Here is a 15,935-nt window from a genome sequence, read left to right as displayed (position 1 = left end):
TCCTCTTGTTCTCCTGTGTCACTTTGTCCTGTTTTTGGTAACAAGAATGCATAAATTCACAGTCGTAGCTATTTTATATCAGAAACTTCATGTGAAGTGGCAGAAATATTACTCAAACCCTTTATTTAAAGCAGCTCTGGCTCATGGTGTACCCCAAGGTTCTGTCCCGGGTCTCATCAAGTTGCAGATTATGTTTAATTACACATTATTTAAGCTTCAAAATGTCTATCAACTTAAATGGCCGTTTCTTTCCTACTAATCTTCAATCAAGCGATGAATTATTTACTAAAGGCTGCATTTATTGATTTATGGAAAAACGTTAACAAAATAGCTGACAGACAGGCTAGAGCACTTGGAAAAATGAATCAGCAACTATGTGGATAATATATTTATCATCTTTTTTTTTTTAAAGCAAAAGTTCCAAATATTCTCTGATTTTTGATTCTCCAGTGTGAGAAATGTTTGTTTTTCTCTGTTGTACAACATTGTAAACAGAATGTCTTTGTTTTTTTGATCATTAGATGAACAAAACAGAGTGTTTGACGGTGTCACCTTGGACTCTGGGAAACTGCCATAGACATATTTTACTATTTCTGACATTTTGTTAACAATCAATAAGATATAATTGAAAATGATCATTAATTGGAGCTTTAACTCAAAGTCAAAACTCTGTTCTGTGGTGTACTCCAAGGGTCTGTCCTGGGTCCTCTATAGTTTTCCAACATGTTCATCAGATGAGACAATATACCAGTAAAACATTGGTAAAAAGTAAGTTTCTGGTGGGTATTTATGGACAGTTATACATTCACGGGCCACTTTATTAGGTACACCTGTTCAACTGCTCATTTACGCAAATAGCTGATCAGCCAATCTCATAGCAGCAACTCAATGCATTTAGTCATGTAGACATGGTAAAAATGACCTGCTGAAGTTCAAACGGAGCATCAGAATGATTTAGAAAGGTGATTGAAGTGACTTTGAACGTGGCATGGTTGTCAGTGCCAGACGGGCTGGTCTGAGTATTTACTGGGATTTTCAGCACAACCATCTCTAGGGTTTACAGAGGATGGTCCCAAAAAGAGAAAATATCCAGTGAGCCAAAATGCCTTGTTGATGCCAGAGGTCAGAGGAGAATGGCCAGACTGGTTCAAGATGATAGAAAGGCAACAGGAAGTCAAATAAGCACTGGTTCCAACCAAGGTGTGCAGAAGACCATCTCTGAAGCAACAACACCTTGTCCAACCTTGAAGCAGATGGGCTACAGCAGCAGAAGACCACACCAGGTGCCACTCCTGTCAGCTAACAACAGGAAACTGAGGCTACAATTCACACGGGTTTTCTCACCAAAACTGGACAATAGAAGATTGGAAAAACCACATTCAGATGGAAGCATGGATCCATCCTGCCTTGTATCAACGCTTCAGGCTGCTGCTGGTGGTGTAATGGTGTGGGGGAGATTTTCTTAGTACCAACTGAGCATGGTTTAAACACCACAGCCTACCTGAGTATTGTTGCTGAGCGTGTCCATCCCTTTATGACCACAGTGTACCCATCTTCTGATGGCTACTTCCAGCAGGATAACGCACCATGTCACAAAGCTCACATCATCTCAAACATGACAATGAGTTCACTGTACTCCAATGGCCTCCACAGTCACCAGATCTCAGTCCAATAGAGCACCTTTGGGATGTGCTGGAACGGGAGATTCTCATCATGTATGTGCAGCCGACAAATCTGCAGCAACTGTGTGATGTCATCATGTCAATATGGACCAGAATCTCTGACACAGTGGATTTAGGGGGTCTTTCACCAAAACATTTTGCACATCAAACATTTAATTTTCCACATTCTGTTGAATTTTTACACACCAATCTGTGCATTTACTTCATATTTTTATGGTTTAAATGTCTACAGTTTGTCAGAATTTAAACCCTTTTATTGCGTCCTCCCCCCAAACTACACCTATGATTTAATCTGACTGAGTCATGTTGGTTCAGACACAAGCAGCTCAACGCAGAAAGTTTCCACTGAAGCTGAACAAAAACTGAAAGCTGGACTGACACATTTCCAGCAGACTGAAATACATCACTCAGCAGATTGGTTTAGGTTACTAATGTCAGAGCATCGTTCTGAATTTATTACATTTAATAACCTCATCACACTATAATATCCTTTAAAAACATTCAATATGTGGTCAATGTAGCACAATACTGGGTTCACGTTACCAGTGGGTTGCACAGACCCTGGTGTTAGTGTTATTTTTCTTGTAATACCACTTGGTTATTCATCCAAACTAGCATATGGTTATTGTGACTCAGTGTTTGACACAAATGTCATCTGAGTTCAACAAAACAATGTGCAAATGACAACTAAAACTGCAAAGAGTTCACACATTTGGAATTAGTAACAAACAACGTACTGTAGTTCCTGTTTGTAATCTACCCATGAATAGACAACTACCACTGGACTATTTTGATTCTGAAGAAATTGGACACAAATGAAGCATGGATTCAACCAATTTGGCAACTCTGGTAAAATAAAGTTTTAGTTTCCTCAACACACGGACCAAAAGTACCTTTAGCCCACCATCACATTTTCTTCTTCTGCTGTGTTTCTGCAGGTTTTCATCACTCCTGCAGTCTGTCCATTTAACGTCTAATCAACATCAGCTGCCCCGCAGGAAATTGTCCTCATAGCAGCCTCTGCGGCAGCTTTTTTTTTTTTTTTAAACTTCTGCACATACGGCAGGAAAGAAAATTACTACTTTCCACTCAATAGAGCAAACGTGTCAACAAATTGCCGTCCCTCATCATAAATTCCATCCAGAATTCAATTAGGGATGATCAACAGCTCCAGGCTGAAGAATGAGGCCAGAGGGACTTGGCTTCTCCATATGAACCATTAAAATAATTCCCACCACTGCGGCTTCACAACATGACAAGTTTGGTTTGGCAGCAGGTCGGCGAGCTGAGAGACATCGAGCAGAAAGAGCCGAGCGGTGGAGTCGGTGATGCTGATGTTGTGATTCAAGCAGCAGCTTAGTGACAATTCTTCAAAATCCAACCAAACAAAACAGAAGTAGAAAATCAGAAAGTGGCAGAGTTACAGATCTGAACCCACAATATGTAAATATACATACACATATATATCTCACCCCTCCCTCAATGGGTGGTGGTGTGTCTTCCTCAAGCTCAGGTCCTCTACCAGAGTCCTGGGAGTTTGAGGGTTCTGCACAGGATCTTATCTGCTCTTAGGACTGCACTCTTCTGGACAAAGACCTCAGATGTTGTACCTGGAATCTGCTGGAGCCACTCTCCCAATTTGGTGTCACTTCCCCCAGTGCCATTACCCCCATTACCACTGGCACCACTGTTGCCTTTACTCCCCACATCTTCTCTAGCTCCTCTTTCAGCCCTTGGTATTTTTCCAGCTCCTCCTCCTCCTTCTTACTGATGCTGCTGATGTTGCTACATCTATCACCACTGCCTTCTTCTGTTGTTTGTCCATCAACACCATGTCTGATTGGTTAGCCATCACCAGTTTGTCAGTCTGGATCTGGAAGTCCCACAGGATCTTAGTTCGGTCATGCTCAACCACCTTGGGAGGTGTCTTCCACTGTGACCTTGGGACTTCCAGCCCACACTCAGTGCACATGTTCCTGTAAGCTAACATGCTGGAAATAATGCTGTTGTGTACTATCAAAATATAGTGATGCTATGTGTCCTACTGCTCTGAGTAATATAAGTAAAAGTTATGTAATAAAAATGTCTGACAGATAGCCTGTGTATACCGTGTTCACCGTCTGAATGTCAAGTGTTAGCATGCTAACATTTGCAAAAGGATAATGGAATGCTAACACTGACATGCTAACATTAATGCTAACACTGACATGCTAACATTTCTTAGTAACAGTATATCTATTTGTGTATCCGAGTACTGAGAGTAATATAAGTAAAACCAACTTTAAAACTGTTTAGCAAGTGTATCATATTCACATCTCAGTTTAGCATGTTAGCATGCTGTAATATTTGCTAAAGGATGCTAACATTGCATACAGATTGAAGTTACTTAGTTATTACTTTTTCAGAAGACACAAGTTATTGATGAACTTTGTAATGTTTTGTAATCTTGTATATTTTGTATTTCTTCTTACATTTTTTAAATCACATGATCCACATTTTTACACTTTAAAAAACTTTTTAAAACTTTGACTATGAAACAGAACCTTGCTAGAAGAGGTATTATCAGAAAAACATAATTAAAGGTATAATATGTAGTTTTTCCACATAAAAATGTCTAAGAACGACTAAACCAATATTATATATTTTGTTTAGATGTGTACTTTGATTATCAGAAATGTTTCCAACAATTTTTCAAACCCAGATAAATATGAAATATTAATAAAAGTTACGGACCGTGTCATTAGGTCGCATGTCAATGGCGACGTAACTCCAGTTACCATAGCCATTAAATGAAGGAGAAGAAGAAGCAGCAGACCGGATGAGACGTCAGAGAATGAACGTTACTGTTGCTAGGCTAAGCTAACTCGTCATGGATCATGATTATGCATTGACGGTTGCTGGGGTCCATGTCATTGGTTTGACAGCCCATTGGTTCGGCGTATGGTGCGCCGCGACCGGCTTGAGGCGGAGCAGGCTCACGGCTTATGTGTTTGTCACTTTCTTTTTCATTTTAACCCACACCATGATCTTTTCCTGACCCTAACCAAGTGGTTTTTGTGCCTAAACCTAACCAGACCTCAACCACAGGGCATCATGATGATTTCGGAACGGACTTCGGAACAATGAGTTTAATATGGTCGAACCAATGAGCAGTTCCCGGTTGCTGCACCTTCTGACACCGAAGCTGTCCCTGTAAACAAGCCGGTAAAACAGAAACGTATGGGTCAACCAAGCGATCCAAGAAGAATTTGGGATAAGAAGAGAGCTAAATCAAGGATAAATATTGGTGTGGCCTTTACGAGATGGAGAGAGCTTCGTGAATATCTAGGACTACAATTCGACGCCGACCTCGCACGTGTTCTACTAGACAGGTAAGCAAACATCTGGCTGATGTTATCGAAATATTAATCATTTCCACCAGTGTACTGCAAGCACTGCTGCCCGCCGGGGCACCAGCGCTCCGGCCAGCCACGGTCAGTTTTGGTTTCACGGAGTGAGGAACGTCAGATCTGTATCTGTTATATGACTACAACTCCCATGATCCCACGCTACTTCGTGACGTCATCCAACTCCGTCTTTTGTTATTGTTTTGGTTTGAGACCCCTAGCGGCAGAAAATTACACATTGCACGTTTAAATGCTAAATGCTAACCTTACTTTCTTCTTTGATATTAACATTACTTTTTTATGCTAACGTTACTTTTTTATGCTAAACTTACTTTTTTTGCTAACATTAGTTTTAATACTAACCCTATTTTTTTTAATGTCAATCCTACTTTTTTAATGCTAACCTTAGTTTTTGTAATGTTCAGGTTACTCTTTCACACTTTTCATATGTTAACATTACTTTTTTATGCTAACGTTCCTTTTCATGCTAACGTTACTCGCTTTATCCTAACCTATCTCCATCACAACAGTAGAAAACAAACAACATTCACATTTTCTTTCAACAATTTCCTTTATATTCTGTTAAAATTTAAGTTTTATTTGGATGGAAATGATTTAAGGATCTCAGTCACTCCTGGGTGCTGACTCTGATCCAAAGCTGGCCTGGTTAACATGGCACCATTTTTTTTTAAATAATGGGAAACATTTTGACTTGGAACCAGATTTTTTCCAGCAGGGAAAAATCCCAGAAACTCTTTTCTTGTTCACACGACAAAGAAGCTTAAAGAAACACAAAACATTTGGCCTAATTTTCTCTCTGGCTTTATATCAAAGGAAATATTGAAACTCTTCCAGACCTAAAATAAAGGAGCTTGGACAATAACCAAAACTCGCTGCCCAAAATAAAACTTAACTGACGTTTCAAACTGATCCCAGACTCTCGGAGTCCATTCATGTTGTGTCAAAGATGATTAAGGCTGTCATAGGTTCAGACTTCGTTCTCTGAGAGAAGTTCAGCCCACATGACGTTTATCTGGAGGGAGGAAGAATAAGACAATTACAGTGTCAAACCCTTTTATTGTTATGGCTAAATCTGGTGGATGGAGCAGCTAGCAGCCGAACTCAAAGGTCTTGATGTGACACACTGTTGGTCTCATGGTAGACAAAGGTCATCAATATTCCCTAAGTCTGTGAATGGAGCTCTGCACAGGTTGACACCAGCAGCTGATCCTGATTCAGTAAAATTACCTCCAAGTTTAAAGATTTAAAGCTCCTATAACAATTTAGCAACCCAGTACGTAGGTTTTAGGCCTCGTCCACACTCCATTTTTGTAAGCAGGGTTTTTTCCCGCCTTTGTTCTCAGTATAGTGGAAGAGTAACTGTACATTTATGTTTTAACATGTAAAAATCAACACATTCTCACTCTGACCTCGTCACATATTGACGTTTGGTCATGGACTTTCCACGTCCAGATACGACTTCCAAGGTACCCTGGGTTCGTTGGTTGTTGACGTTCTGGGACACCGTGTCAAGTTCAGCCTGTTACATGCATTGTCATCTTTCAAAATACTTTTCTGTTTTCACAGGAAATTTACAGTTAGCATACAGTCTCTTTCAAAATATATGCACTAAGTCAGTACAACACGGGAACTGGAATTGACGTGGGTTTTTTGCCATCAACAACTAATGCACCCCTTCATTGCCTTAACTTTTGTTCATGTTCCGCCGCGTTTCCCTCTGACGCTACCGCCAAGTGACATTAAACTCTAACGTTGACCGGCCTCGTATCATGCTGATGTTAAAGGTCGGTTGTCGTTAAGTGTCTGACGCCGCAAGCTCAAGCTTCCGACAACTTTGGAGTTAGACTTTGTTTGTAAAAAATCCTGTTGTAGCAAAATCAGAGGCAGCACTAATTTAGTTTAGTTAGTTCACGAAATGTCTCCTCATTTGTGACGCTTCACAGAGGAGATAACAGCGATCACTCTGTAGTTATAAGCCAAAAACCCTGGACAGACATTTTCACCCTGGACAGAATTTTACTAAAGGATCATTTTAGTGACCTTAAACGCTGTTTGGTTGTGCATGAAAGGCCAAAACGCTTTTTTTTAAAAGTACGTTTTCAAACATACCTGTGTTCGTGTGGACTAGGCCATAGTGGTACCTATCGGTGAGGTTGCTTAACTGAAACTAATTTCTTGTGTGCCAAGCTTGTACAAAAACTACAATGGCCAGTGTTTGATTTGTCTGTTTGGGGCTACTGTAGAAACAACATGGTGGATCCCTTGGATGAGGACCCTAAATGGATTTACTAATTAACCTGTTTTTTAAATGGTCTGATTTTCTTCTTCTATTCCTCTACTCTGAACTGCATTTTGTAAATGAAAAGTGCCTTATATATAAAGCAAGCAGTTATTATTGTTAGTTATTAATATCACTACTATTGTAGAATTCTCCATTTATTGTGGATGAAAAAAAGAAAATTAAAAAAATCATGTGTAGTATTGCAATACGAATAGCCTACTAAGCTAAAAAAAAATTGTATACGTCATAAAAAATATTAAATAGTGAAAACACGTTTCAATGTTGTTCAAATAGCCACTATATGCAGAGAATGCAGTTGTAGTTTCCACACATGGTCACCAGGTGGCAGCATTTAACCACTGTCTGACAACCTGCTCTGTTCTACAATCAGCGCTATGAAAAAGATAAATAATTCTTTTTTTTCGTTCACTGATTTGTGGCATATTCTTTCTGTTAAAAGTTTAAGTACCTAAATTTAAGTTTTAAACTCTTGCAGTGCTGGTTGTATTGGCTGCAGCTCTTTAGTTTTTAAAATTATCACAAAAACTACGGAAGTGTATTGCATTCACTTGACAAATAAAAAAAGCCCTGTTTTTCTGAGTATTTTTTTCTGTTTTTCCTGAGTAATTTATTTATTTTTCTGTTTTTTATTTGAGTATTTTTTTCCCTGTTTTTCGTGGTAATTTTTTTCTGTTTTTCGTGGTAAAAAAAATTTTCGGGGTATTTTTTCTGTTTTTTTGTGGTAATTTTTTTCTGTTTTTCGTGGTAATTTTTTTTCCTGAACGAGGAGACGCTCCCACCTGACACCTGCAAGTGACCGGTGCCTGCGTAAAGTCGACAAACTAATGATAACACCATCTATATGACTTAAAGACAAGAGTATCTCCCAGTGTCTCAAACCCAAAACAAAGTAAAACTGGATTAAACTAAACAAGTCATGTCTGCTTCCATTATATCGAGCTCTCAAGAAAGGAATGAAAGCGTCTGTTGTTCTGTTGCTCTCTTAACTCAGAAATACTCAGAAAAACAGAAAAAATTGAAAAACAAAACAAAAAATATCACGAAAAACAGAAAAAAATTACCACGAAAAACAGAAAAAATTACTCAATAAAAAATGATTTTTTTTTATTTGTCAAGTGAATGCAATACGCTTCCGTACAAAGCAGCATAAAATGGAAATACTCAAGCAAAGTACAAGCACCTGGAATTTAAATTTAAGTCCAATACTCGAGTAAATCTATTGTAAAACTTTCCTCCACTGATAGTATCTGCTGTCTTGTAATTTGTGGACAGACCTGAGGGGGGCAGTGTTCAGCTGCGGGTCCTGAGATGTGACCGGAATTTAAACCGCAGAAGAAGAAGCTCCACTTTTCCCACGTGAGAGGACCATCATGTCTCCACCAGGAGGAAAAATAAACAGACCGAAAACTGTAAGAAACTCTGTTTTATATTTTTATATTAAAGACGTGACGATAAAGAGCAAGAAGGGAAGACGTTTAAAGTTTATTTGAGTTAAATAAGATGTAAGCTAACAGCTAGCAGTTAGCATGAGCAGCTAACGTAAACACTGCTGCTTCACTGTCTAGCTTAGCTCAGTGTTTGTCAGGTTTAAAGATAGTTTACAGTTTTTCTGTGTTGCATGGACCTTAAATATATTCAGACTGGATCAGAGCAGTTATAATCAGTTACTCTAGTGCTGTACTTAAATACAAATTTGAGGTACTTGTACTTTACTTGAGTATTTCAGTGTCATGCCACTTTCTCCTCCCCTACACAGGGTGTCTGCAGGTCCTGAAAAAGTCCTTAAAATGTCTTAAATGTTACAACAATGAGGCCTTAAATATAATTCAACAGTCTTAAATTTGAATTTGTGAGGTCTTACCTGCTACAAATATTCTACCTAATTACATTTATCCTTTTTAATACCTTCTTGTGAAAATGAGTGAAGTCTCCCTTTGTAAAAGTCATTTCTAATGTTACAAATCTTTAAATATATAGAAAATACTGTCATTTTACTTCATACTTGCACTGACCTGTTGGCAAAACATAGATTGACTTAACTCACTCTTGTAACCATATTCCTACATTACACCTACCTCTGCACCTCTGCATGATTTGTCCAAACATCTGTCCTCTATGTGGTTAAAAGCATCTTGAATGTGTCTTAAAAAGCATTCAATTTAACCGTCTGATACTTGTAGACACCCTGCTACATCTCAGAGGTAAATATTATACTTTTACTGCACTACATGTGTCTGACAGCTTTAGATACTTTTCATATTAGTTTTTATCCCCTTCCTGTTTAGTGAAAACCATGAATCAGATGTGTTGATGTTGAATGTTTGTGATAAACTGAAGGATGAAGTGTTTCTTTATGTGTTGAGAAAATCCTCCTCCTTCTTAAGCTAAATAAATTATTAAAGGGGAACACTACTACACTAATCAAATTGAGAATTCCAGTAGGTTACTCCTATGGCTCGGCAAAGTTCAGTCAGTATTTGTGAGCATGAGCTACTCTGTCTCTCAAAGTCAGAAACTAGGTAAGTGAGTCTGATGTGGCGCCATGTCTGCCTCCTCCACTCAAAGCAACACGCCAGCACAAATGTATTTTTGATGCTACAAACTTCTGTTATCGTTCAGTCCAGTGGACGTTGTGGAGAAGAACAAATAAAACATGAAAATAAGCAAGTAAAAGGAATAATGAACGAAGATGTTGTTTAGTTTTATTACTACGGAAGCGCATTGCATTCACTTGACAAATAAAAAAAGCGTGTTTCATGTAATATTTTCTGTTTTTCTGAGTAATTTTTTTTCCCTGTTTTTTGTGGTAATTTTTTTCTGTTTTTCGTGGTAATTTATTTTTCCTGAACAAGGAGACGAGATACTTCAAAATCTCGCGAGAAGCTCCCACCTGGCACCTGCAAGTGACCTCTGCATCCATGGTGACTCCAGCTCATGGATGTATTTTGCATCCGTGCTCCTGCTCCTTCTAGTGTAGGCCTATCTCAGTGTAACAGGTTCAGGAAAAAAAATTACCACGAAAAACAGAAAAAAAAAAAACAGAAAAAAATTACCATGAAAAACAGGGAAAAATTATTCAGAAAAACAGGGCTTTTTTTATTTGTCAAGTGAATGCAATACGCTTCTATACATTACATACCCAAAAATCACATCTATATAATATTTAATATTATTCTTTTAAATCCAAATCACAGAGGTCAGCATCTGTTTTTCTGTAACATAAGTCCCTGACTGTGTTTTAAAACGTGGTTTACTGAAGTATTTCCATCATGAATGAATTGTTTGATCAGTAAAATGAAGTCACCAAATTGCTTGTTTTGACCACACAACACTGCCGAACCTTATTTTTTTTCATTTACTGTCACATAAACAGTGCTTCTCAAACTTCTAAGCAACTTTTTGCCATAGAATAAAGTGCTCTACTCATCATCGCAGGTGTGAAAGGCTATAAGCTATACGTTTTGACCTTTAACTTCTCACGTTGTCTCATTTAATACATTTTGGAGGCACAAAGAAGCTAAACTGTCCTGATTTACACGAAAAAAAATAAGATTCGAGATAATTCAGATGTGTGTGTGAGATTTTTGTTTTGGTCTTCTTAACCTATCCCATGATGCATCTCACGAATTTTATGATGATACATGCGGAAGATTGTTTTCCTGATGTGTTACCAGTCCGCCCTCTGCTGGAGTGAAGGTCACATTGCAAGATGGAGTTTGTTATTTTCCTTCCTGAGGCTCTTAACTCTGTAGGGACCTTTCCAAAACCAGACCTGACCCACTCCTACTCTGTCTCGGAGTGTCACTCTGTTTGTAGTCACCTTCACAGGTGAATGAAGCACCTTCATCAGTGTGTAGGGTGTAAACACAGCAGCAAGCTTTGGGACACACTTGTATCACTTTCATTGATTTCTGCTGCTGTGTGCTGGACTTTTGGTAGCTTATTCTGTCCTTTTGCCAAGTGAATTGATAAATAAGTAAACAAATAAATATATAAATGAAATATTAAAGGGTCTAAAACTAATGCCTGAGATTAACTGGTGATATTTCTATTATTTTACTATTGTAAACATCTTCTTGTTTTTCACTCTGATGTTACTGAGCTGCTCATTTTATCAACAGTTCCTGTTACACTTTATTGTAAAATAAACACGACTGCAGTTTTAAAGAGACTAGAGACGTGTAGATTTGATCCTAAATACAATGGAGAATGGTACTCTTGATATTGTGATATCCAAAATCTAAGATGATATCTAGTCTCACGCTATCGACAGAATTTCAGCATATCGCCTTGGTAACATAACTTTGGCCCTACAGACATAGACTTCATGTTTAGGTTTTTTCATCCTTCTGTTTGTCGTCTTGCAGGAGCTGGGTAAGAAGCTTTTCAAGCGGCGGCGAGTTCTGAGCAAAGAGAAGAGGAAGAAACATCAGATAGTTGGCGCTGTGGTCGATGAGGGTCTCATCACCGTGCATCACCTGAAGAAGAGAAAGTCAGTGATCAGTAAAACCTGTCAGGACGTTGATTCATATTCTGATGTTAGACTTGACGACTCGCTAAGACTTTGCCATGTTTTATTATTTTTAGACTGAAGTTTAACTTGTGATGTTTCAGTCTGACTTTGTGTTTTGTTTCAGGTCGAGCCCGCGGGCGAACATCACTCTGTCTGGAAAGAAGAAACGAAAGCTGCTCAAACAGCTGCAGCACATGCAGCAGGAGAAGGCCGGTATGGAAGGTAAATGGTGACACACTGTTCACTGTCTCAACTTGCTGCTACCATACACTAGAACAGTGGTTCCCAACTGGTCCAGATTTCTCCTTAGTCATTTGTTCAAGGTCCACACAGCTTATTATATTTAGTGTCACACTTGCGCTTGGCCGCGTTGCAGAGCTAGTTTGCTGTCTTTGTCAAGTAGCTGTCGCTTAGTCACTCACTCTGCAAGAGAAAACGACACTTGTTTCAGTCAGGATTGACCTGCAACCCACCAGTTGGGAACCACTGCACTAGAAGACTTAAAAAAAGACTAAAGTCTGACACCCTCTCACATTTAAAGACAATGGGTCTCATCCACAGACAGTGTGTAAACACAAATCTGTGCTTAAACCGCGCGTACGAATGATGTAGCCCTGGGATTCATCAATATTTTCGTACCTGAATTTGTTCCTACGCTGCAGACAAATTTAGAACTGCCTCAGACCATGCTTACGCATAAATGATAAAGGCCTGGCTGTCTTAAGCAGGATCTCTACTTCTGCGACAAGTCAACGTCATACCCTACGCCATAGCCTGACGTGCAGCTCCCCAGAAATTAACTACATGTCACAGTGACGCAGACCTCCTGTCTGTCTCTGTAAGCTGAAACCATTTCCCTCAGTGGAAACAAAACTTTTATTTGCTTTAATTTCACAGATAAGAAACAATAAATTGTGAAGACAATAAAGCCTCCACAGAAATAACATTTTAAGTCCTGTGTGTGATTTATCCTGGCTTCATATGAGCAGAGGAAAAGTCTGCTAGTCGCTAGGCTAATTTATACAATGTAAAATGCCATAGGCTTGTGCTAATAATTTTAGCATGTTGTATTTGTGGGGAAAATGTGTCCAGATAAAGACAAGTGTTTGTCTGTGAATGCTGCGAGTTATAGTGAAGCTGATTTGTGTACTTGTGTTTGAAACTGTCTCTATTAAGCCATGTTTAATGTGTGTTTAATGTGTGTTTTGAATCAACTCAACTTTACAGCACTTCACAGAAACCTCCGCCGCCGACTAGTGTTTTGGAGGTGTAACTGCAAAGTGACACAGACACACTACTGCACAAGTATAAATGCTCACAGCGGCATAGGCCACAGCGTAGGGTCTGCATAGAGCTGACGCATGAGTATAAATCCACCTTTGGAACACCTTTTAACAAAATGTATAAAGCATTAAAATCGCAATCACTGACAAAACAACAAAATCAGCTGGTGCACACGTGTCATGAATCCAACAGTGAATGTTTCTACGCACATATTAGTAAATGAGACCTCTTGTGAATTTTCAGTAACACACTGTAAGACTGTGCAAAGACTGGGGATCCTGCAGCGTCACTGTTTGACAAAAGGACTACAACTAGATGTCTTTGAGGTTATTTCCCATCCTGCTCCTGGTGGAAAATATGACACCAAACTCCCTTTACGAAATATGACACATTAACAGTTCATTATGCGTCCACACAAACATGGGCACACATCTAGTCTTTCTTTGTCTGAACTTGTTTCCTCTGTTGTCGTCTGTGTCCTCAGTTGAAGCTGCAGCAGCACCACAGAAACAGGAGTCATCATCTGCTCCAACCAAGAAGAAGAATAAGAAGAGAGCAGCCCGACCTAATGATGACGTAGAGATGGCTGACACTGAATGATGATGACAGAGACAACTGTTGTGTCTCATCTGAACGACATCTTTGAACTGAACTCTGAAGTATGATCGAGTAGTTTTTTACTCTGTGAACAAACGTCAAGTTTTCTCACCATTTGTGTTCAGAGTGACGTTAACGTGTCTGCAGCTGTTTGAGTCAGAGTTAACGTGTTGTTATGGAAAGATGCTGGAAGGTGGAAGATTTAGAGAGACGGGAGGCTGTGGGAGACCATCAGTACGAGGAAGATTTAGGGATGATAAACAGAGGAGAACTTGCTGCAAGTCAGAATTATCAGTTAGGAAGTCAAAACTTTAAAATGTTTAGATTTAATCATTTCTACTCAAGTCAAATCTATGAGATAAGTCAAGAGATTGTCTAAGTCAGGTTTTAATTTTGACTTTTTAAATGTAATAATTTTGACAAAGTCAAATAGGTCAAACTTATGAGATACTATGTGAAGATTTTTGATAAATAATAGCTCATCATTTTGACGTAAAGACAAATTCTGGCTCAAAAATCTCACAAATTTGATTCAATAAACCAAACAAGTTTGACTTAAATCAAAGTAGTGACATGCAGGTGACAGTCATGGCTCAGACCTGTGTTCAGATTCTTACCTGTTATCTGTTTTTAAAGGTTCTTGTCTTTTTGAAATGGGCTCCTGTCGGGTGACGTCTGCTGTCAGAATAATATTTTATGTTAGAGTTGTTATTCTTTTGTGTTTTCAAAGGCATTGTTCACGTCACAGATCCTTCAAGTTTGTAAACAATAATCATTCAGAACTCTACTAACCACCATATTCATCAACTCTGTATTATTAAACAGTTCATTATTGATAACCTTTAACTTCCTGTGGTTCCTTTTTTTTTTCATTCTGACCACACATATATATATATTTATATTTAAATTCCCAATAGAATCAATGGAACCTTAAAAAGCCCAAAGTTTTACTTTAATATCAGGTCAGGGGGTGCTGTGTACTTTTCCTGTTGCTGGCTTACAATTTTGTAGTTTTATTTTATTTTAAGACTCAAACTGGAAATAGTGAATTTATTAGGCAGTATTTTCTGCTGCTGATATGTATCCATTAATATGACATTTGAAATTGAAAGAAATACGAAATAGTGAGATTGTCAAAATTATAAATCTGTATCATATCTCTGTATCTTGTAATTATTAACTTAGCAGTCTTATTTAAATCATAAATGTTAAGGTTTTCACACATATGCATATATCTGTGTAGATACACACACATACTTTTGAGATACTTTTGAGTCATAATTTGGAGTCATAAGTCGTTATTGATCTTTGATTTTTACCTAATAATTTTCTCTAGGTAGGCTCCAGTCTGAAGATTTATTGGATCATTTTTATTTTAACACTCAGAATTTTATAACATTTAATTATTTTCTATACCTTCCATTTTTTATTTGTTGTTTTTTAATGTTGTAGCTTTGACCAAGCAACACTTTTTTCCCCTTTTTTTGTCATAATGCTCTTTTTTTTTTTCCTTTTTTAAATAGATATATTTTTGCGAAAATGGTCAGGTCATAGATCAGGTCATATTGTGGAAACATTTCATCCAGAGGAAAAAGACAACTAGTGAAAAAAATTCCATATATTTGGAAGTGAGAAAGAAGTAAATCATAATTTTGAAGGTTTTATTAGATCATTTTAATTTGAGTTTTAATTCCATTTTTTTCTGTACCTTCCTTTTTTTTAACTTAATATTTTGTAGTTTTGACCTAGTAAACTTTTTCCCTGCGGCGTTAATGACCTTCCATATTTTTCATACAGGCAGAGTTTTTATAAAGTCAACTGTTTATCTCTCTTATCTAGCGCATTAATTTGATCATTACCTAAACAGTCTGATTTAAATCATAATTATGTTTTTTAAAGTAGAGCTGTGAAACAATATTATATTATAATGATGTCATACTGCTCTTTTTTCCATCTTTTTACTATATTCTTGCAGAAACTGTCAGGTGAAATTTTTCTAATTATATATAATGATTTGAGAGACTTTTAAGTCATAATTTGGACTCAAGTCATTATTTCGAAAGTGAAAAGAAAATCATAATTTTGATCTTTGATTTAAAACTAATTTTCTCCAGGTAGGCTCTGTCCAAAATTTTACTGGATAATTTTTA

At 37.9% G+C, this 15,935-nt stretch overlaps 1 protein-coding gene across 1 annotated transcript; it reads left to right on the top strand.

Moving 5' to 3' along the window:
- Nucleotides 1-8,696: 8,696 nt before the first annotated feature.
- c23h11orf98 (chromosome 23 C11orf98 homolog) lies at nt 8,697-14,627 on the top strand. The gene is made up of 4 exons (XM_050036381.1): nt 8,697-8,800; nt 11,759-11,883; nt 12,029-12,126; nt 13,673-14,627. The coding sequence occupies exons 1-4, from the start codon at nt 8,762-8,764 to the stop codon at nt 13,786-13,788; spliced, it is 378 nt and encodes a 125-aa protein (XP_049892338.1). The 5' UTR covers nt 8,697-8,761; the 3' UTR covers nt 13,789-14,627.
- Nucleotides 14,628-15,935: the final 1,308 nt, after the last annotated feature.

Source organism: Epinephelus moara, chromosome 23, assembly GCF_006386435.1.
Source record: "Epinephelus moara isolate mb chromosome 23, YSFRI_EMoa_1.0, whole genome shotgun sequence".
In the NCBI taxonomy this organism is placed as follows: domain Eukaryota; kingdom Metazoa; phylum Chordata; class Actinopteri; order Perciformes; family Serranidae; genus Epinephelus; species Epinephelus moara.
The sequence above is the reverse complement of the archived record's forward strand: the minus strand, read 5'-3'. Positions and strand labels throughout refer to the sequence as shown.

What these genes read in the sequence shown, in the direction of transcription:
- c23h11orf98 (XM_050036381.1), top strand. Translation starts at nt 8,762, where the DNA reads ATGTCTCCACCAGGAGGAAAAATAAACAGACCGAAAACT. An exon ending in AAATAAACAGACCGAAAACT is followed by an intron (nt 8,801 to 11,758) that starts GTAAGAAACTCT and finishes GTCGTCTTGCAG; the next exon opens with GAGCTGGGTAAGAAGCTTTT. An exon ending in CATCACCTGAAGAAGAGAAA is followed by an intron (nt 11,884 to 12,028) that starts GTCAGTGATCAG and finishes GTTTTGTTTCAG; the next exon opens with GTCGAGCCCGCGGGCGAACA.